This window comes from Mauremys reevesii, linkage group 3 (assembly GCF_016161935.1).
Source record: "Mauremys reevesii isolate NIE-2019 linkage group 3, ASM1616193v1, whole genome shotgun sequence".
Taxonomy (NCBI): domain Eukaryota; kingdom Metazoa; phylum Chordata; order Testudines; family Geoemydidae; genus Mauremys; species Mauremys reevesii.
This window is the reverse complement of record NC_052625.1, coordinates 44,727,293-44,749,028: the sequence shown is the minus strand read 5'-3', so window position 1 is coordinate 44,749,028 and position 21,736 is coordinate 44,727,293. Positions and strand designations below refer to the sequence as shown.

The window sequence follows — 21,736 nt, the reverse complement described above, 5'->3', positions numbered from 1 at the left end:
CAGCATAAAAGTCCTGGCTACGAGTCCCCTGATGCAACTACTATGCTGTGTATGAAGCCAGCAGCCTAGCATTCCTGGGCAGCGTGTATACCAAGAGGAGTGTAGAGTTCAGTAAACAATGCCAGTTTCAACTTCCAAAAACTTATTGTTGTAAACCTAGGAAACATATTTTTTAAAATAGCTTCTTGTTCTTCTAAGAAAAGAAATTGTTTCCAGACTTTGAATGAATCTTAGAATGAAGTCACACATGAGCAAATGTATATTAATTATTTTTTATTAAAGTATCAAAACATAACCTTGAGAATAGAAAACAAATTGCTTTTAATGCTGTTTTAAAGGTTCTCCCAAATAAAGTAGACATTTACTAAACCCATGCAATGCATTGCTCATGTCTAGCCTTTTTAGACATTGCTTTCTTGGGTATATTCAAATTAACTTCAGTACCATAACTTATGAATTATACTTGCACATACACATGTGTGCATGCACACACACACACACACACTCACACACACACACACTCACAGTGCAAAGCAGCGATGACTGAACAGAGAAATAAAAACAGAATACCTTCTGACAAAAGTAGTGATACCATATTAACATTTGGCATGCTAGTAAATAACATTTATGTTTAACTCAAGCAGCAAATGCATGACGCCTGCGTCACCAGTAATACAGTTAATAGCAACTGTACAAAATTCCTAAAGAAGAGACACAAATTTTGTGATTATGTCGAACAGTAAATGAAGCCAGTCCCTGTACTAATACCTTATAACAGCATAAGTGACAAACTCTTTTTTTTATTTTGCCTTTGCTGATATTCGATGCACAAAGGACAAAGCCAAGGAGTTTGGTATCTGGATTATGCTTAGATCTACTGCTTCTATATTACAGAAGTCAAATGCTAATGAAAATTCATTTGACAAGGTTATTGAAACATGTTCTATGTATTTCTTGTGTCAGACAAACAATGGGCCAAATTTATCCATTGTGTAACTCCGGTTAAGCCAGTGGAATTGCATGAGGGGACTCTGTTCTCCAGCCACAGGATCTGAGAAACTCTCATTGAAGTCATTGGGAGTTCCACATTATCTGCAACGAGAGACTTGGTCCCCAGGACTGAATGTGGCCCAATATGTTGTATTTTATACATTCACCTTTTAGGTACTGGAAGTACATATCTGAAACATGATATAGGACATTACAATATATCCAGATCTTAGGAAAGTGTATTAAGAAGTTCTGTTGCAGAATATAAAAATGAAAAAAGGATCTGGCATGATATCTGGTTTACCCATTTGGGGCTTGCAAAGTAAGAAGCTGATGGTTGAGGTATCTATTGGTTTAGCCTTTAGATTGAAATTGTATTTTTAACACTGCAGAACTGGTGTAAAATATTATGTACTGTAAGCTCCATTTTATGGTTTATTTAATTTAAAATGCATTATTAAGCAATTAGACACCACTGATTGAGATATGAAATCTCTGAACCCAATCCTGCAAGATGATGAACACCTCATGAGAGGTAAGAATCAGGCACTTATACTTTTTAAATAGTGGTGTCCCAAATAGAAGCGTTGAAGTTTAGAAATATATAATATTAGACACCAAAAAGTAAAAATAAAAAACAGTACAACACTTGTGTTTTCAGTTTTGTCTTCTTTGCAATATTTATTATTTCAACTTCTTAGGAATACTAGTGATAAATAAGGATAATATTTTCTTTTACAGAAAACTGTAATGATAATATTTAATAGGATTAAACAATCTGAGGATTTCACAGAAACATCAGAATTTAAACACTCATAACTCTAGCTCTTTAGTCCAGCAGCTCAACTAATAGTTCAAAACATCTAAGGTTAGATTTTTAAAAAAGTAAAAAATAGTTACTTGCTACATCACCAAGTTCTGGGCTATTCTTGGATTCTAAACAGCATTTTGGTTGGCTGCAGTTACCACTCAAATGTGAAAGAAAAATTACTACAATCAGAATTCTTTCCCCTGTATAAATCATCTGGCAATAAGATTAATCCTGACAGGGTGAGAGACTTCCAACCATTGCCCACATGAGTAAGAGCTACCTATGGGACTACTTGTGTAAACAGAATTACTAATTTGAGTAAAGGTGTGCAGAATCAGCCCCTGTGTGATCTAATGTAGTAAGTCTTTCCAATTTCTATTTTCTGTGATTCACAAACTTGGGGTTCAATCCTGCAATCCTTACTCGAGCAAAAGTCTTTTTGAAGTCCCTTCCTGCTTAGTTCCCTCTTCCCAAAAAGTGCAATTCACCCATGTGCAGAGGGCCAGCATAAGGTGGATGCATTATTTAAATTACATTTATAGCGTCAAAATAGGGCTTACATGATGTGTAGCCCTTGCACCTGCCCTCTGCATGGGGCGAATTTCACCCAGAATGAATGATAAATGGGAGTTTTGTCTGAATAAAAATTGCATGCTCAGAACCCAAGACATTAGGGAATCATTAGATTTTTCAAGTCTGTTTTTACTGTGTAATTTTGTTTCCATAAAGTTCTTTGAAATATCACACATATGGGATATTATACTTTGGGTGCGCAAAGGCCAAGGTGCTTTCCTATTTTTCATGGCAAAATTGCAATTTCTGAAGAACAGTGAGTGAGGTTCCAGTTCAGTAAATGCAAACTTAGTTACATGGACATTTGGCAAGAAACTGACACTTGTCACATCTATCAGACTTCTCAGAATCTGCCGCTGAGTCATAAAAACCCCACACAAGTGTTGTGAAAAAAAAAAAAAGACAATGCTTAGTTTGAAACGAAAGTCTTTGCAGCATTAAGTTAGACTACAGTATGTCCCATCACATAGCAACACATTCTGCCAGAAAGCATCATTCTGGAAACTGCAAAACTTTAAAAACACTCTCAGTGTGCTTTCCTACCAGCAACAAGGAAAGATAGTGTCCATCCGGCACGGCTGTCGGTACAGTGTGCATCATTGGAAGTCATAGTGTTCTAACACAAACGTCATGAGTGCAGGCACTGTACACTACAGAGACCTAAAACTTCCGGAGCTGTTGTCTGTAGCTTCTAGGAACAGCAAGTATGACTAGTACTAAAACCTAGAGTTGAGGCAGAGGACTCTTCGACTTGATCGAGACCAAATCTTTGGAGAGGAAGAATCACAGCTAAGCCAACATGATCCTTCCTGCTTAAAGCAATCTCCCCTGCCTAACGGTTCTAGACTACTAGGATCCTACAGATACACATTGAGTCAAATCCTCCATGGTTTCTGGGTTTTTTTTGGTGTAAAGATGCACTATGAGAACTCTTGGTTTGCCTTAACCCTGCAATGTTCCTTCTTTGATCTGTTGAATAAAGAGGTTTCTTTCGTCCTCGGGTGTTCTCCCATTCTGTGCTCGAACTATGCAAGTGGGCCTGTGGAGATTGAGCATGTATATCAAGTGTTGCTTCTCATTCTTTAGCTCTTCAATCTGGGCCTTTAGTTCTGCGTTGATAGTTTCCAGCTTTTCTGATTCCTAGCCACAGAGCACAGACATAAGTATTACAGTGAGTATTTTACATAGTTAACCCTAACGGTATTGTGATGGTTGCCACCCTTTACTGGTAGCAAAGCATGATGGCTGGTCAGAAAGAAATTACCTGCTTCTTAATTAGTCATAACTACGTACCTGTACATTACCAGTATATAACAGTCTAGAGAACAGATTCAGACAATGGCCCTTTAAAGAAATATGGCAATGGTCACAAAACCAAATTCAATAGAGCCACCTGCCAAACATTGCATTGGCCAAAAGGAAGCTTATTTGCTACCACCACCACCAAAAAAAAAAAAAGCCATTATGAACTCACTTGGCCAGTCCAACGGCCAAGTAGAAGTTCCAGCGAGCTGCACCCCAGGATCTGAATCCTTGATTCCAGCCTGGTTCCTTGTTCCCAGGCCAGCAGGGACTTAGAGCCTGTGGAGGCAGTCTGTTCATTTTGGGGTAGGGTGATAAGCAGCAGCACCCTGCTTTTCTTTGATAAGCCCCTCTGACCAACACAAGGAGTGATGTTAATGGGCTCCCTGCACTTTTCTGAAGAGACACTCACTGATAGGGGGCTTTTGAGAGACGGCTTAGTACTGTTAATGCACTAAATACTAAACACTACTAATCACAAACTTGCTAATAGAGACAGACATTAGCACTGTAAGGGATACTTTGTGCCTATTCTTGTGTCCTCTGTGCTACCCTGTCTATAGGGCTCTTGTCTATAGGACTCTTATGACATCATTACTGTTTTGCAGTGGCATAAGCGCGGTATCAATAAGTAATAGTAACAGCACATAAGCTTGTGATTTGTAAAAGTTACTTCTCTGAAAAGTTCAATCAGCAGTGTTAATTATAAACCAAATGAGATGCAGCTTTAATTTGTTAAGCTACTACATCAGTGATCATTTCTAACTGGAGAGCCATTCATAGAGAAATCAAGTTTTGGTGCATGGAGTAAGCATAGCTTATTAGAATCTATAATGTACATGATGTGAAATGTAATTTTAATTCCTCATGTGTTCCATTTACATTTTCAGATTAGTATTAGCCACATAAATAACACTATCACTCACTAAAATTGAAACAATGTTTTCTTCTCCTTCTTCAGTTATTTTTTATATATCTTTCATTGTTAACCAAATTTGATCTAAAGGCATTTGGGTAAAATTCACCCCAGTGATCTAGGATTTTGCATAGGCCTTGTGCCAGCCTTCTGCACAAAAATGAATTTCACCCATTGGTGAATTCAGCTTTCCACCACTCAAGTGAGGTGGCTAAATATCTCCATTTTACAGTTGGGGAAAAGAGGGTAAATGACTTGTCCAAGATCACACAGGAAGTCTGTAGCAGAGACAGGAACAGAGTCCACATCTCCTGACTCCCAGTCCTGACCTTTACCCGAAGACATTGTCCTATTTGCTCAAATAACAGAACGTGGAAATAGGTTGAGAACAGTCAAAGTCAGTAACTTACTTTCTGCAAACATTCTGTTTTCTCCTTCTTTTTGTTTCGGCATTTTGCAGCTGCAATTTTGTTCCTTTCCCTTCTTCTCTTTTTCCTTTCATCTTCTTGGGGCGAAAACTAGCAAGATTCAAGATGCACATACTCAGCATGATGCAGTAGATGCAGAATAATCATGTTGATAATTGCTGACTTTTAAAATAACGGTAGCACTAAAGGTTAGCACTAACAGAGCATCAGACACTCTAGAGGTATGCTTCTGATATCATAACAGTGTAAATCAGGAGTAACATCTCTGAGGTCATCAATGTAAACCTGGCATAACAGATCAGAATGAGGTCCTTTATGTGTCACATTCTGAAGAGTTATTTAAGCCAACATTTTTTTATTAAAATATATTCAGATTTTATTCTGCTGACTAATGTTTAATTCCCTGAAGTCAAGAGGAGTTTTGTCTGAGTAATAATGATGTGCAGAATCAGGCCCCTAGTCTGGTGGTTGGACAGCAGAGTACTATGCCTGTGTCTAAGATCTACTAGCTGTACTCAACCCAGCCATCTTTACACACACTGAATAGTCTCTGATGCCAATAGGAGTTTGGAGTGGGGATCAATGGTTGTGTATGGAATTCACAAAAAGTTCCACTCTTTGCACTCAATTCTGCTCTCAGTTACTCCAGTATAAACCCAAAGTAACTTTGACCTATGGACCAGATTCTCATCTCACTTGGATTTTACACTAGTATAACTCCATAGATTTCAGTGGAGTTACTCAGACTTATACAATATGCATGAGTTCACAATCTGCTCCTCCTCCTCCTCCCCCCCCCGAGGCTAGGAATGGCACAGCTGGTTTCTTCAGAAGAGGGTGCTATTATATACCTTAGCGCTTTCCTTTTGGCCACCTGGTAGGTTCACAACCAGAAAACTGGTTTACAACCAATTCATGGTAGGGTGACCAGATAAGGACAGTTCTGATTTGTGGGTCTTTTTCTTATATAGGCTCCTATTGCCCCCCCACCCCCAGCCTGATTTTTCAGACTGGTTACCCTATTCATGGCTATTGACCAAACTTAAACTATGTCTTCACTGCAATAAATGGTGTCTTTTTATATTGAGATAGCTAATTTGAGATAGTGACCTTGATATAAAATCCTAGTGGTTGATTTTACTTCCCTGTAGCGAGTTGAGGAAAGTCAACCCTTTACCTCCCACCTGCAGATGACCTCAACTAACTACATCAAGGTTAAATTGCAGTGACTTGCTCCAGGCCCTACAGCAAGTCAGTAGTGAAGCCAGATACAGAGTACCCTCTAGAGATACTCCCTTCCATTAATAAGGGAAGTTATTACTTGTGTCAGGCTAAAACTAAACTGGCCCTAACTGAAATGAAAGGTGAAATAATGTTTCACAGCAGCATCTAAAGAAAACAGAAATAAAGAAACACTAGAGCACTGAACACATTGACAGATTAAGTCCCCTGAGGACTGCCTGTGTTTGAGATTATAGCATTCTTGGTCTTTAGGATATTTTGTGGTACATTAAATCAGAACACTAATCAATCAAACGGAAATATTATCGAAGGAATGATACCTCTGCTTTCAGAACAGACATTTCAACAGGTCTTTCCAACACTGTCACTGTATCCAATGTGGAAGACATCCTGTGGGATAGGCACTTATTTTGGATGGCAAATCTCAATTCCTCCTTCACCAGTGGGGTTAGATTTGTGAAATCCTCAAACCCCAGTGACGCTGTAGGAGACAAACAGGGAACAATTGCGGAAGCGCTGACTTCTGATGCAGATACCTGGCCTGGGTTTTGGAGCATCATTTTGCTGAAAAGGAACAAAATAAAAACATTGAATAGTCTTACAATAATCTTAACAAGCCATACAGATTTGACAGAAGAGAGCTGCATTTTCATAACTATGAACCAATCCCTGTATATTTTTTGCATAGGTTGAGATGACATTCTTACACTATTTATGTATGTGCACATATATGTATACATACACATTTGTAGATTTATTTTAGAGTCTCATGGCAAGGTGTGTGAGTTGACACTGTAGCTCATAATGGTTGCAAGAGAATGGTTACTGTCTACTTTATAAGCACTGATCATGTATTCCTTGAGCAATCCAAACTTCCATTGAAATCAAGCAATGCAGGCTCAGATCCTAAGTGAATGCATCTATATTTAGTCAATTTTTAAATGAATGTATGTTTTTTAGATTCTATCTTATTATGCAAGTCCATGGCATTGTGAATCCTCCAAGCATGGCAGGGTGTGTGAGGATAGTATTGGGGTGGGAGGGAGGAAAGGAGAAGGACCCGTAGAAGGAAAAAATGGCAGTTGAAGAGGTTTTAAACTTGAAAATTGTAAAAAGACACTAAATAAATGATTGTTATACTAAGAGCTATACCTCTATATTCGAGCTTGGAAGGAATGGGCCAGATCCTGGCCTCAGTTACACCTGTGTAAATCCAAAGTAACTCCACTGGATGCCTAGATTTACACGGGTGTGACTGAGCAAGATTAGAATCTGGCCCAAAATTGTTCAAATCAAAAGATAAATTCCTGCAAAGCAGTTTGTAATAAAAGTTGGCTCAAGCGTAAAGAGCTATATATGCTCAGAGGTATCAAGCCAGAGGTAGAATTGGAGGGACGGAATAATGCAAAATTAGAAGTATATTTTATTCTTTTGCTCTTGTGAAATCTGAAAGTGCCCTTGCACACCCTTAAAATTAAGGTATTTTAAATGATTAAACATTTATGGCCAGATCCTCTACCACTGTAACTTGATGTAGCTGTATTCAGTTCAGTGGAACTGTGCCAGTTGACACCAGTGGAGGATCTGACCCTTATTTTTAAAAAATGGGATAAAATTCAGATTATTTTACCATATTTGCTTTTTCTACTTCCTCACGGGATGCAGTCAACTGTATATCTTGTAGTAATGGGATTACTGCAGTATTACCTGTTCTTGATTCGTATGGTAATTATAGTAAAATCAGTTGCAATTAACTCCCTAGCAGCTAAGTAGACAACTGCCTCAGGGCCATCTGCGTACATAAAGGAAGGCTCTGTGTAGTCAGCCTAGATCTGTGCACTCACTTTTATGTCAGTGCTTTCACTTTGCAGCTTTGGGTGGTGGTGAAGATTATGTACTCTAACAAAAGGCCAGATTCTTCTCTCAGTTATCCTGAAATTTACTCTAGATTTACACTGGGGTAACAGAGCAGAATCTGGGCCAGAGCTAAATATTTGTAAAGGGTAAATACAAAAATCTAAAGTTAGTGAACTACCGATACATAGAATGCCCTTGCCCTGGTCACCAAATCCCAGGTTTGGAGGCTTTCCAAGCACTTTCTCGTTTTCAATAAAACTAGAAGTACCGAGGAGTTCCCAAACCCTCCTCATGAAATCCTGGCCCTACTGAGGTCAATGGAAAATTTCCACTGATTTCAGCGAGTTCAGGATTTCACCGTCAGTTATTAAAGAAGGGAAAATTCCCTGGAACTATTTGTTATTCCAACAGACCGTGGGAAATTTATGTAAATTTATTCACTTCAGGAAGCCCCTGCTCATGAGTCATCTTAAGTATTGATACTCATTAATCCTATAATCTCAGAGCGCTAGAGGATACTCATCTCCAACAAGTTGACAAACCAACAACAGCATTTAGCATTTCACCAATACATTCAAATAGGTTCTTTCTATTTACCAGTGGGATAGAACCCATCATTGTATGTGGATAGAAGAAGCCTTAGATATGTGCATTAGCTGTCACTGTTGTCTTAGCTCATGGTGATGGCTTAATTCTATATGGGTAATTTTATTTAATTCACTCCAATCAGAGATCTAAATTAACAAAGCCATTTCTCCAGCCCACCCCAAGTAATATATGGAGATATACCTATCTCATAGAACTGGAAGGGACCTTAAAAGGTCATCAAGTGCAAATTTCTGCCTTCACAAGCAGGACCAAGTACTATCCCTGACAGTTTTTTTACCCCAGATCCCTAAATGGCCCCCTCAAGGATTGAACTTACTACCCTGGCTTGAGGAGGCCAATGCTCAAACCACTGAACTATCCCTAAATTTTCAGTACTGGTGGTAGGGTCTGTTTTTTTGTTTTGTTTTTTAAATATGTGGCTAAACTTTTAATTAAAATTAGTATTACCACCAAAAGAAACCAAGAATGTTCAGAGCTTTCAGGGAAAATATCATGAGAAATATTGTCTATGCTGGATTTCCATTAGTAATTTGAGGAGTTATTTTCAAATATCCACTAGCACCAACAAAACTCTGCTAAAATCCCTTTTATAACCCTATTTGCTTTTACTGGTGTCTCCTTGATGTAAGAGTGATGGGGGAGTGTTCTCTATGGGCACCCTTGACTTTGGAACTTGCGGCTCCCTTTGGTCTGAAATAGCCCAAGTCTGCTGACCTTCAAAATATGCTGGAAGGCATCTCTACTTACTCAGGCTTTAGGAAAGAGAAGGGCTTGAAGGGGCTGAGGTTTGTGGGTGGGTAGGTTTGTAGGAGTACTGTTCTGGGTCACTTTTCCTTTGGTGGGGTTTGCTGCTAGTTTCCGCTTGTTTTTTGTAACCAGTTTTGTCAACTGTTTGGGACAGGACTATCTTTTTGTTCTGCGTTTGTACAGCGCCTGGCACAGTGGGGTCCTGCTCTATGCCTGGGGCTCCAGACACAATGATAATACAAAGAATAATAAATCAGAACTATATCAGAGGTACGGAGAGTGCTAGATAGGTAGATACCTTTTGTATACTTGATAAATCGACATAAAATTGTAATGTTGGTATTTTCCTCTGTTCAAAAACATTTTTTCTTCAAGATGTAACATACAACTTCCTATATTACAATAGCATAAGCAAGAGTTAAACATTTGTTTTGCATCCCTTTTTCTCAGTCATCTGTCTGTAAATTATCTTAGGCTGCAAGTTATTTGGGGCAAGGACCTGGTTTACTCTGTTTGTAAAGCACCTAATACACTTTGGCTTGCTCTATAATTAGCCCAAGAAAATAACCACATCTAGACCTTTCTGTTTAACTACAAGTCCATACAACTACATGGATCCCAATCTGGTGAGGCACTGAACACCTTCATCTCCCACTGAAGTCATTGGGAGTTGGAGGTGCTGAACACCCCACAGAATAGCACCACAGAGTCTCAATTCATCCCTGGCACAAGTGCAAGCTACTCCATCAGAAGCTTAGGATCAAGAAATCTTTCCTGATTAAGATCCCATTCCACAGTTTGTGTAATGATTTTTCCCTGCCACTTTTAGTTTTCACCTCTCAGATTCTGACATTTTATGTGTCAGGGCACATTCTCTATTCCAGAGTCCAAACTCAGCCTTTATGTTATTTAAAGTGTCCTTCAGTTTAATGCTAATATTAAAAGTGAACACTTCAGGTCACCCTCACTCCTAGCTTTCCTTTAGCTTAACTGCAGATGAATGATTTAATTGTATTTCCTTAGATGAATTCATTTTTCTCTGCTGCTGACGCAATAAACCCTGTGAACTATCCAGGTGAATCTGAAACGGCATTAAGAGTAATTATAGTTCACAACCTCTGCGCACTCAAATTGACCTTTAGGATTCTGATATCCCAGATCGTATCTGCCTCCTTATCTGCCGGACTTCTCTGCTGTTGTTGCTACCAAGAAAATCGATTTCACACAGGAAACTCGTTCTGTGTAACAGTTTTTCTGTTGCGTCGTCACTCAACCCTGCTCAGTTAGGCAACAGGTCAGCAACTGATCTTGCTCATGTCAGTCATCAGTAGAGGGGGAAAAATGACTTATCTCCTAGCGACTTTCCCCACTATTTAATTATTCACCGCCTGCAGGATGATATTACTTCTCATCTGTGTGTACGCTGATCAAGTACTCAAAGGCGGTCAAGATTTCCCCAAATCATAAAGGAAAATAGCTCCATTTGGGACCTTGCAACACTTACGTGTAGCCCCGGGCTCAACAGCCACAGCCACTGCTGTGTGACCCGCACTACCTGAAGTCTGCGGGTGCCTTGAGCTCTTGGTTACTAACTTTCTTCTCCAAAGGGCTGTCCCGCAGGCAGCGCATCTCGGGCGGCAGCTTGCGAGCACCGGGCGCCCCGCAGCCCAGCAGAGCCGCGCTCCTGCTGCCGAGCCGTGCGCCGCCCCCAGCCCACGAGAAACCACTGAAACGGGCAGCAGAGCGAGCCTGGGTGGCCGCTCCGCTGGGAGAGCCCCCGTCTCTCGGGCGAAGGCCAGATGCGCAGGGTCCCCCCGGCCCCGGCTCCCGGCGGGTCCGGCGCGCGGCTGGGCGCCCCGGGTTCAGCAGAAGCGGCGCTGAGGCGCCGCGATCGCACTGTCCCCGCGGGCTGCTGCGCCGCGCCAGGCGGGGGGATGCCCGGGGCGCGGGTCACAGACTCCGAAGCAGGAGAAATGGGGGCGCGCGGGGGGGGCCTTCTTGCGCGTGGCCCCAGCAGGAGTCAAACACTTCGCTCTTCCGAGCGCACTTTTGCTTTCAGTTGCGGTTCGCGAAGTCCCCAGCCCACCCCCCGCGCAGGGTCCCCCCGGAGCTCGCCACCGCCACGTCCGAGCGCGCCCCGGCGAGCCGAGCCCCGAGCCGAGCCCCGGTCCCCCCGCCCTGCCCCTTTCCAAACTCACTCACCTTTCCCCCGCCGCTTCTCACGCTGCCGTGCGGCGGCTGGGACCGGCAGCGCGGGACGGAGCAGACGCGAGCACCGGCGAGGCAGCGCCGGGGAGCAGCAGGGCGGGCCGGTCTGTCCGCCTGGCTGCCGGGCGCGCTGGCTGGAGGGGCTCCCTGCCGGGCAGTTCCGAGTTTGCCGCTTGGAGAGCGGCGGCTGCTTCTCGGTGTGTGTCTGAATCTCTGGCTCTGCGAGAGGTTGCATCACCCTCCTTATATAGCCGAGTGGGCAGCGCTGGTATTTACTCTGGCTGCGAGTCCCGGGCTGATGTCATGCTATTAATAGCCTCGCCGAGAGAGCCGAGGAAGGGGGAGCGCAGCTAGCGCGGGGCGGTGATGCAAGCCCCCCCCCCCCGTCCCGACCAGGAGGAGGAGCAAGGGAGCTGGCTCGCATGCACGCCCGCTCCATAACAGGAGTGCAGCCGCCTGGGCTAGCAGCCAGATGTGAACTCCTGCAGCTGCGTGTCATCCTCATGAGCCAATGGTGCCCAAGCCAGCTGCATGACTCCAGATCGCTGGCATCCTGCTGCAACGGGGATGGGCAATAACCGAGCGGGGGGCGGCGGTGGAATTAGGGGGCAGAACTGGTCCGCTGAAGGGACCTTTTAGGAAAGGCTTTGTCATTTTCTGTAGCTGTTTAAACGGCTTGAAACCCCTCCTCCCCCCATTAGATCAGCGTGTGTGTGTTTGTGTAGGGGGCGAATGTGTAATTGTGCATCAGGCATCTGTGCCGGTGTGACGACCCCACACCCCAGCACCGTGTGTGCGATATTGTGTCTGTGTGTATACGGGTGTGTACGCGCGTCAGCCTTCCCGGGCTGCCCCTGCGCAAGGGGAGCAGCGTGCGGCTCCCGCGTTGACACAAAAATACTACAATCCGCACCGATCTAGGTCTCCAGCGCCTGCTCTGAAGAGTTCGAGATTTAGCGAACGGGATGAGAGGCGGGGACGGGTCCGTAGTGTGTGGGAAAGGGGCATTGCTCAGAGAGACTCGAATTCACTTTGGAAAGTAGCCTCCCCTCAGAAAACTGTCCGATCCACGGGTGAAGATTGAGAAGATTTCTAGAGAAAAATCACTTCCCCATTCCCTTTCCCCCATGCGGCGCAGATGTGCTTCCTGAGATGTTTTCGGCGTGATCTGCTGTTTGTAATTCCGTACCTTTACAGGCTTTTACTAGGAATCGGGTGCGTAGGCGTATGGGGCTTTTTAGTAATAAAAGCAAAGCCCGTTTTACCATAATTTTTGAAGGATTATGTAGTTTTTAAAAGAAGTGAAAATGTGATAATGTGTCACAGAGATGTAGTTCCCCCAATTTCAGATGCCACCTAAACGTTCAGTGTACAAATTGAGTGGGCTGACTTTAATTTTTACCCGTAAAGATTAAAGACCCTTTTGCTGACACATCAGGGAGCTAAAAAATATCTTTCCTTAAACAAAGCAACTAACAATATCCTTCTGGCTTCGGGGAGGAGGAGGATTTAAGGGGAGGAGAACGTTTTCCTTTTTTCATCCTAATTTCTTAAACAAGAAGAATTGAATTCTAACAGCCACAACACAAAGCTGGGATACAGATTGTTTAATGTGCGTCAGTATTCACAAATATACACACACAGAGATATACACAACATAATATAATACTTACATAATACATAGAAAAAATAGCAGGAACACAACTTTCTCTTGCAAACTCAGGCACTCAAGCCATGTTAACTCAGCCACTTTGTGTACTGAGTGTGTACGTGCATATTACGATATACTTCAATAAATGCATACAATGCATTAACAAGCAAGAGTACTACTTTAAGGTCTGCATTTAATAAGGGGCTATATATGTGCATTGGGGGCAATCTAACCCTGATAATAGCCTTAAATCTTGAAATGTCATGACTTTTGCACGCTTGATCTCACAAACTTAACACTTCATTAACAATGGCATTTTGCATTTCATTCCCTACTTGCTTGGTTTTTTTTTTAAGGCGAAAGGGTTGGGAACAGAGAAAGCAAATCTGGCTTGCACAGTTTAGATCATCTTTGCAGTGTGTAAGTACAGTTTGTTCCTTGCTCTACACTTACCTGGTGTGTTCAGTTTATAGATTCTAACGGCAAGTTCTTTATTCCACACCTGTTCAGTTTTAGACCCCTTGCAAGTTCTAAAACATTGATTGCCGCACACTGCCTAGCTATGCACTCATATAGTGATCATATCTCTTTAAGTACACACCTACAGACACTGGAACAAAATCTCATCCAGCTCACACCCTTCTAAGGATTTTATCTTTGTAAATCCAAAACAATTATCCTAACACCAAGCAAAAAAACATTACTCTTTAGTGGGGACTTGTCTGTGACAAGTTTCAAACTTCAGCTCTGTTTTATGGGGTAGCCCTGTAGTTAAATTGTTTATACCGCAGAGGGGTATTTTCTTCACTCATTCCACAACCAAAAACAGCTGGAAGGAGTTTGCTCAGACTTACAAAAAAGGCAGAGGCAAATATGAAGAATTTCATCCCAAAATGTAAATATTGCAGAAAGTTCTGAGCAGGTGGAAACAGGGAGTTATTATGGAAGCTGTTTTGCAACATTAACGTGAATGGTCATGACCAGGTGCCTGCTGTAATACAGACAGAGAGCTTTAGCAACTATCCAGGGTTATTTAACTACTTTTATTTCCATGGACATTTATTTGGAGCATTTTTAATTAAATAGAGCAAAGTCACACAAATAAACAGGGGCAATTAGAAAGGTTAAATACATTACTTCAGCTTTCAGAGTGGTTAGAAACACCTCACAAAGATAAATATTGTTAACCTGTTTTAAATGTCACTAAAAATTACTTCATGATCACAGTGTTTCACAGATATAATATAGTACTAAGCAGACAGATGCTTATGCTTCATGTATCTTCATTACTTCTAGTATCATCATTGACAAGGAAATATGTTTAATATGAAAATGCTGTTGACAGTAAAATAGGTGTGTTATTTACCAAATCCTTGATATGAGCAAGTGCCTCCCCTTAGAATAAACATAGAGGTAGCAACTGTGCATGTTTTAAAATTAATCCACTGTAAAATGTCATGTCATGGCATTCCTCAGTAAGAAAGAAAATGAAACTATAATAAAAATGAAAAACAGAGTTTTACACTTAGTTTCATTAACATACAGGGCCCCATCCTGCTCCCTTTTCAATCGATGTCAAACTCCCATTGACCTCAGCAAGGGACGTAGGATTGGGGCTAGATTCAACTTAATACAAACTAATATAGCTATCAAGAATGTCAGGAAGTAAAAGCAAACAATAGATACACAAGATGCTTAAACACTTTTGGTAGTTTTACTTTTCAACTTTAAAAAAACAAAATCTCCCTTCCTCTATCTAAATATTCCCTGATCCTTTTAGATTTCCTCTCTCTAGTGTTACCAGAAACCGCAGGAAGTAGTCTGACTGAAACAGAAATAGTTTCAGTGAGATGAAGTCTGTTTTAATTATTACTGTTATGTCTTGATCTACGTGCAGTATATGATCACCAGAGCACCTACAGTATTACTCACTGGGTATTTCTACAAAGAGCAATCATACTAAATAATAACCTGCTGCTCTGTTATTGTGGACTCTCAGTAAATCTCCAACCTGAACTGCACAGAGAAAAGAATTCTTTCATTCACCATCTTCTGAGCCAAATCCTGCCTCCCCAACCCCCACACCTCTTCATTTCCAGTGGGTATGTCAGTAAAATAAAAATATGGCATCCAGTAATATACCTAAGTAATAAGGCTCAAATCCCTGCAGCAAAAGCTTTCTGTATTCCCCCTTCCATTACATTTATGGAGCTGTAGGATATCTGCCAGGGAAAAGCTATATAATATAGGGGCCCAATTCTCATCTCTCACTTCTTTTCTAGTGGTGTAACTCCATTAAGCAATGAAGTTACCTATGATTTCCTCTGATAACTATCACAGGCCTCATGAAATATAAATATATAAAATTTACTTTCCTAAGTATCTGTCCTGCTTAGTGACTTCTTAGGTGAAATTTGGTTTCCTGAGTCCTTTGTGGTTTTACTGCTGTTAAGTTTTGATATTACTATAAACATAACAGGCCTAATTTTCCTCTCAGTTGCACACGCAACTGAGGAATAACTCTGTTGAACTCAGCAGGGTTACTTACAGCAATGTAAAACCGTTACAGAACTGGGCTCTTTGACTGTACCAGCAGAGCTATTCTAGAGTTTAATGCCAAGCAGTCACTTTGCTATGATTTTTCCTATACAGTATATTTCTGTTCCAAAGCTGTATTGCAAGATTCCTATATTTGCTCTTGCATTTGTATTGGCATCAAATTCTCACCTCAGATGCTTATGCATGTGTTGTCAGCAGCATAAACCTGGGTCCATTATCTCTGCTTCACAGATCTCTACTGCTTGGCCGAAAGTAGTAACTCCTAGTAGCAGCAGTAGCAGTAGCAGCCATTAAGAAGGGTATGTCTACAGTGCACACTAATCCCTGGCTCTGATTCAGATTTGAGCCTAAGCCCCCCTTCCATCCTTGCACATCAGTCTGACTTGGGTCAGCAAGCACTCAGAACCCAAGCACTAGGACCCTGCTAAGATGTATGTGGTGCAGTATGAACATGTTAGCATTGCTGCGAGACCCGGGTCCAGTAAGTGTAAGCCCAGGTTTATATGCAGTGTGGATGCTCAAGTGCAGGCTTGGAAACACCAAGTCCACAAACCTTGGTCCCACAGACCCGGGTTTACAATGCAGTATAGACATCCCTTAAAGGGGCATCCAACACAAACGCTGCCAATGTGTTACATACAGTCCTACTGAAGTCAATGGGATTTGTGTATGTCCACCTCGGGGGAATTTAGCATGTAATAAGTAAGGGATTATTGCCACTTGTATTATTAGCAGTAAAATATTTAAAAACAAGATTAGTTCACATCAGTTTTGCGGGCATCTTCTCTTGCTTTCCTCCTGCTCCCTCTGTTTATGTTTCTTTATTCACTGTCTCTACTTCCATCTCTATTTTTTATTCTCTCCAGCTTCATTTTCCTCCTTTCCGTCTTATTTTATCTCCTTTTCATATATTCTCTCCTTTCCTGGTCTCTGTTTTGCTTTATGTTTGAGCAATAGCATTCCTCCCTATTTCCTGATTACAGAAACTTCTCCTTTTCTTTTTGCCTCTTATCTCTTCTCTGTTTCCCCTCCTTTCACTTCTCTCTTTTCTCCCACTTGTGTCCCTAACCTCTTTGTCATTCCTCTTTCTTCTTCTTTCTGTTCCCTTTTTCCTGTTATTTTCTCCCTTGGTTCTTTTAGTCCTGCCTCTCAAGCTTCCAAGCTACCTGAGTTTTGACAAATAATTTTACCCTGTGTTCCTCAGTTTGCCCATCTGTGAGATGGAGATAATAATACTGTGCTTACCTACTTCACAGGGATGCAAGGAGACTTAATTACTAGTAGACCAAACAAAAATTCTGGGCCAAAATTCTTATTGACTTCAGTGGGAGTTTTACTCAATTTAAAGACACCAGGTTTTGGCCCATTATTATTAGATGCATGAGTGGTTTTGGGTGTTTGGAAAAAAACTGCAGGTGGCCATGCTCTTTGGCTGAATGAGCCAATTCACTGTTTCCTTCCTCTGAAACCTTCCTGAGGCTTTTATCACACGGACTTTGCACTCTTGCATAGCAGCTGGATTATCACAATGGACTATGAATACTCCTTTGGAGTTGATATGGTCTATCTAGTCAGTAATCAGCAAAGAACATTTCATGTGATGATCTCCTCAGAAGTTACTAGGGTCTAGCATGGAAAAGACCCACTTCTCATAAAGTGACCAAATAAACTATACTAGCTCCAAAAGAACCATTGTGTCCACTGAATATGCAAAATATGAGGCCAGATACACCAATGCTTATGCAGGCCAGTATAGATTACACCTCCTACACCTGCTGCCATTGGATCAAGTCCTCAGTTACAACCCTGCAGCATTGTTCCCCTCAAGGGAGAGAAGGCTATCATCACTCTCTGTGGTCACAACTCCTCACTCCCAGCAGATTTTCTATTATGGGGTCCCACATAATAGTTTAAATTGGTGGAAGCAATCATAAACACGGACTGAGTTTGGCCCAGGGATTATGTGTGTACAAAAATATCAGTAAAGCCTGATTTCATCAACTACCTAAATGTCTGATTCAACTGTCATTGAAGTAAATGGAAAGATTTCCATTGACTTCAGTGAAAGCTTGATCCAGTAGAGATGATTCTTAACTACATACAAAAGTGTCCTAGGGACTTTACTGTAAAGGAGTATTTTAAAATGGGAACTGCTTGTTGGAGATCCAGGTTTCACTGTAGTGATCTGATATAATAAGGGATCCAACACATTTGTAATCTATGAGATAAAATACACTCAATGACACACACACACATGCACTCTCTCTCTCACACACAAAGAATTTGTGTATTTTTACCTGGTAGATTACAAATGCTTTGGACTCATTATGGTATCAGTCACACATGATGGAGTATATTCCTACCTGTCTGTAAATGTGTACTTTATAATCTGCTGTGGTCATTACAAATATATATTTTAGGCATTAAAACTAGTTAATTTCTAGACAGATATTTATTTTAAATAACAGTAATCTCCAACACAGATTTACAATCTCCAGCAATTTCAAAGTCAAGGCTGACATTTCATCTTTCAGTCAGATGATCATAGTGACCCTTCCCCCACAGTAGGTGAGAGTTTCTGTAACAGGGACAAGTAGGTGAGTCTTAACTTTCAGTTTCTTGACAGTGCTGACTTGTTTTGCGGCTTTAGTTTTACCGTAACTTGTCCAGACATGAAAGGACAAGGCATAAGGAAAATGAAACGAAAATGGCTGGATTCAGTTTTTAAATGGGAAGACCTTAATTACAAATGCAAAAGCATTCTGCTCTCATCTTCACAACCAGGGCTAACTGACCCCTCTCCATGGGCATGGGGAGCTCTGGACACAGTGGTAAAATGAGGGCAAGGCTACTGAATAGGAGGGAGGAATGCACTGGGGATGCAGATCCTCAACATGTCATGCCTTAGGGTCTCCCTGAGTGTCACAATAGACAGATTGGCAGGGATGGGGCAGGAGTTTACCGGGGAGGAGAAAAGAGTGCACATAAATTATGAGAGCTTCTGTGAGGACTTCTAAGGTTGCATTAGTGGTTGTGGAATGACTCTGCAAATACTCCTCGGTGTGGGAGGATGATTCCAACCTCCCCACACTCCACCAGCCCGCTGCAGAGCCCCCATGTCATAGCCAGTTGCTTGGTCTATGCCAGGGGTGGGCAAACTTTTTGGCCTGAGGGCCACATTGGGGTTGCAAAACTGGATGGAGGGCTGGGTAGGGAAGGCTCCGCCTCCATTTTGCCATAGTGAGACAGGGATAATGAAACTCAGAGTATGTCTATGCTACACAGCAAAAAAAAAAAAAACAACCCATGGCTGGTCCATGCTAGCCGACGCAGGCTGCGAGGCTGTTTTATTGCTGTGTAGACTTCTGGGCTTGGGCTGAGTCCTGAGCTCTAGGGCCCTGCCACCCTGCAGGGTCCTACTGTCTGGGCTCCAGCCCAAGCCCAGAAGTCTACAGAGCAGTGAAACAGCCCCGCAGCCTGAGCCCTGTGAGACTGAGTCAGCTGGCATGGACCAGCTGCGGGTTTTTTTGCTGTGTAGACATACCCTTACTTTCCACTGTGAAACATCTGGAGTGCCACAGATGAAAAGTTATGTAGTTAAATATTTTATTGTTAGATATCATTTTAATTATGTTAGTAACTTAGTAGCCAGAGGCCCAATCAGATGGGGGCCTCTCATTGTGCTGGGTGCCGCACAAACACATTATTCTTCAATATTTGTATTGCAGTAATATCTAGAGCTCCCAAGCAGGAATCAGGGTCCCATGGTGCTACACGCTGTACTCAGATCTAACAAAAAGACAATCCTTCCTGCAAAGAGTTTACCTGGAAGAGACAGTCCCTGAAGTTCTTATACTCTATTTTAGATTTAGTTTTCTTATGTGTAAACATTTGATACAGAATTTGGAAAAGGATCAGTAACACCCTAAAACTTTAACTGACTAATATAGGACCAGATTCAGCAAAGCACTTAATTGCATGCTTGACTTTCAGCTCATGAATTGTCCCAGTCCACTTAAGTGCTTTGCTGAATTGTGGGTCTTACTGTTTAGTAAATAGCTCAAAAAGTCCTCTATAAATATTACTTCTTATCTCTGTGATTTCGGTCATATATTTTTTTCTCAGGCATTTGGGAATGGGGTGGTTCATCGGGTGGGATATATTGATTTTGTATCAGGATCATTATTTTTGGAGAGTCTATCTTTATTATACATATGGGCTGATCAGTTAGTTACAGATTTTTCCAGTATTGTAATAAATATTTTTTTTAAATTGTGAAATGCCTGGAATTTGAGGCAGATGCTGACCAATTTAAATAAATAAATAAATAAATAAATAAAAAGGCTAAAAGTTGTTCTCTTTGACATAAAGAAAAAAAACATGTTTTCATCTATATAAACACTGGAAACTTTTTGTAGTAATAGTGGACACAAGAGATGTACCTAGTTATTCAAAAATAAGTTAAATTGTATCCTACGTACATAAGTATACATAAGTATTTATTCTGTACCCAGAACGATAATGGAGCAAATCATTAAGCAATCAATTTGCAAACGTACAGAAGATAATAAGGTGATAAGTAACAGTCAGCATTGATTTGTCAAGAACAAATAGTGCCAAACCAACCTGATAGCTTTCTTTGACAGGGTACCAAGCAGTGTGGATAGGGGGGAAGCGGTAGACATGGTATATCTCGACTTTAGTAAAGCTTTTGATACTGTCTCGCATGACCTTCTCATAAACAAACTAGGGAAATGCAACCTAAATGGAGCTACTATAAGGTGGGTGCAAAACTGGTTGGAAAACCATTCCCAGAGAGTAGTTATCAGTGGTTCACAGTCATGCTGGAAGGGCCTAATGAGTGAGGTCCCTCAGGGATCAGTTCTGGGTCTGGTTCTGTTCAATATCTTCATCAATGATTTAAATAATGACATAGAGAGTACACTTATAACATTTGTGAACAATACCAAGCTGGGAGGGGTTGCAAGTGCTTTGGAGGATAGAATTAAAATTCAAAATGATCTGGTCAAACTGGAGAAATGGTCTGAAGTAAATAGGATGAAATTCCATAGGGACAAATGCAAAGTACTCCACTTAGGAAGGAACAATCAGTTGCACACATACAACATGGGAAATGACTGCCTAGGAAAGGGATCTGGGGGTCATAGTGAACCAGAAGCTAAACATGAGTCGAGAGTGCAACACTGTTGCAAAAAAAGCAAACCTCATTCTGGGATGTATTAGCCGGAGTGTTGTGAGCAAGACACGAGAAGTAATTCTTCCGCTCTACTCTGCACTGATTAGGCCTCAACTGGAGTATTGTGTCCAGTTCTGGATGCTACATTTCAGGAAATATATGGACAAATTGGAGAGGAGAAGAGCAACAAATGATTAAAGGTCTAGAAAACATGACCTATGAAGGAAGATTGAAAAAACTGGGTTTGTTTAATCTGGAAAAGAGAAGACTGAGAGGGGACATGATAACTGTTTTCTAGTACATAAAAGGTTGTTACAAGGAGGAGGGAGAAGAATTGTACTTAACTTCTGAGGACAGGACAAGAAGCAAAGGGCTCAATTGCAGCAAGTGTGGTTTAAATTGGACATTAGGAAAAACTTCCTAACTGTCAGGATGGTTAAGCACTGGAATAAATAACCTAGGGAAGTTGTGGAATCTCCATCATTGTAGATTTTTAAGAGCAGGTTAGACAAACACCTGTCAGGAATGGTCTAACTAGATAATACTTAGTCCTGCCATGAGTGCAGGGGACTGGACTAGAAGACCCCTCGAGGTCCCTTCCAGTCCCATGATTCTATAACTCTAAGATAAGTTGTCTGTAGGGCCT

The 21,736-nt window shown here is 41.5% G+C and overlaps 1 protein-coding gene across 4 annotated transcripts in view; it reads right to left on the bottom strand.

The window, feature by feature from the left end:
• Nucleotides 1-258: 258 nt before the first annotated feature.
• Nucleotides 259-21,736, bottom strand: part of ATF3 (activating transcription factor 3) — a 34,806-nt gene continuing 13,328 nt past the window's right edge. For 2 of the 4 annotated variants that reach the window (XM_039531306.1, XM_039531308.1), the window contains 3 exons: nt 6,583-6,826; nt 5,003-5,110; nt 259-3,514 (listed from right to left, as the gene is read on the bottom strand). In XM_039531306.1, the coding sequence (XP_039387240.1) occupies nt 3,317-3,514; nt 5,003-5,110; nt 6,583-6,822 (546 nt within the window). In that variant the 5' untranslated portion in view covers nt 6,823-6,826 and the 3' untranslated portion in view covers nt 259-3,316. Of the gene's footprint in view, nt 3,515-5,002; nt 5,111-6,582; nt 6,827-9,773; nt 9,868-11,677; nt 11,913-21,736 lie in introns of those variants that run through there. The other 2 variants (XM_039531305.1, XM_039531307.1) reach the window with 2 other exon arrangements.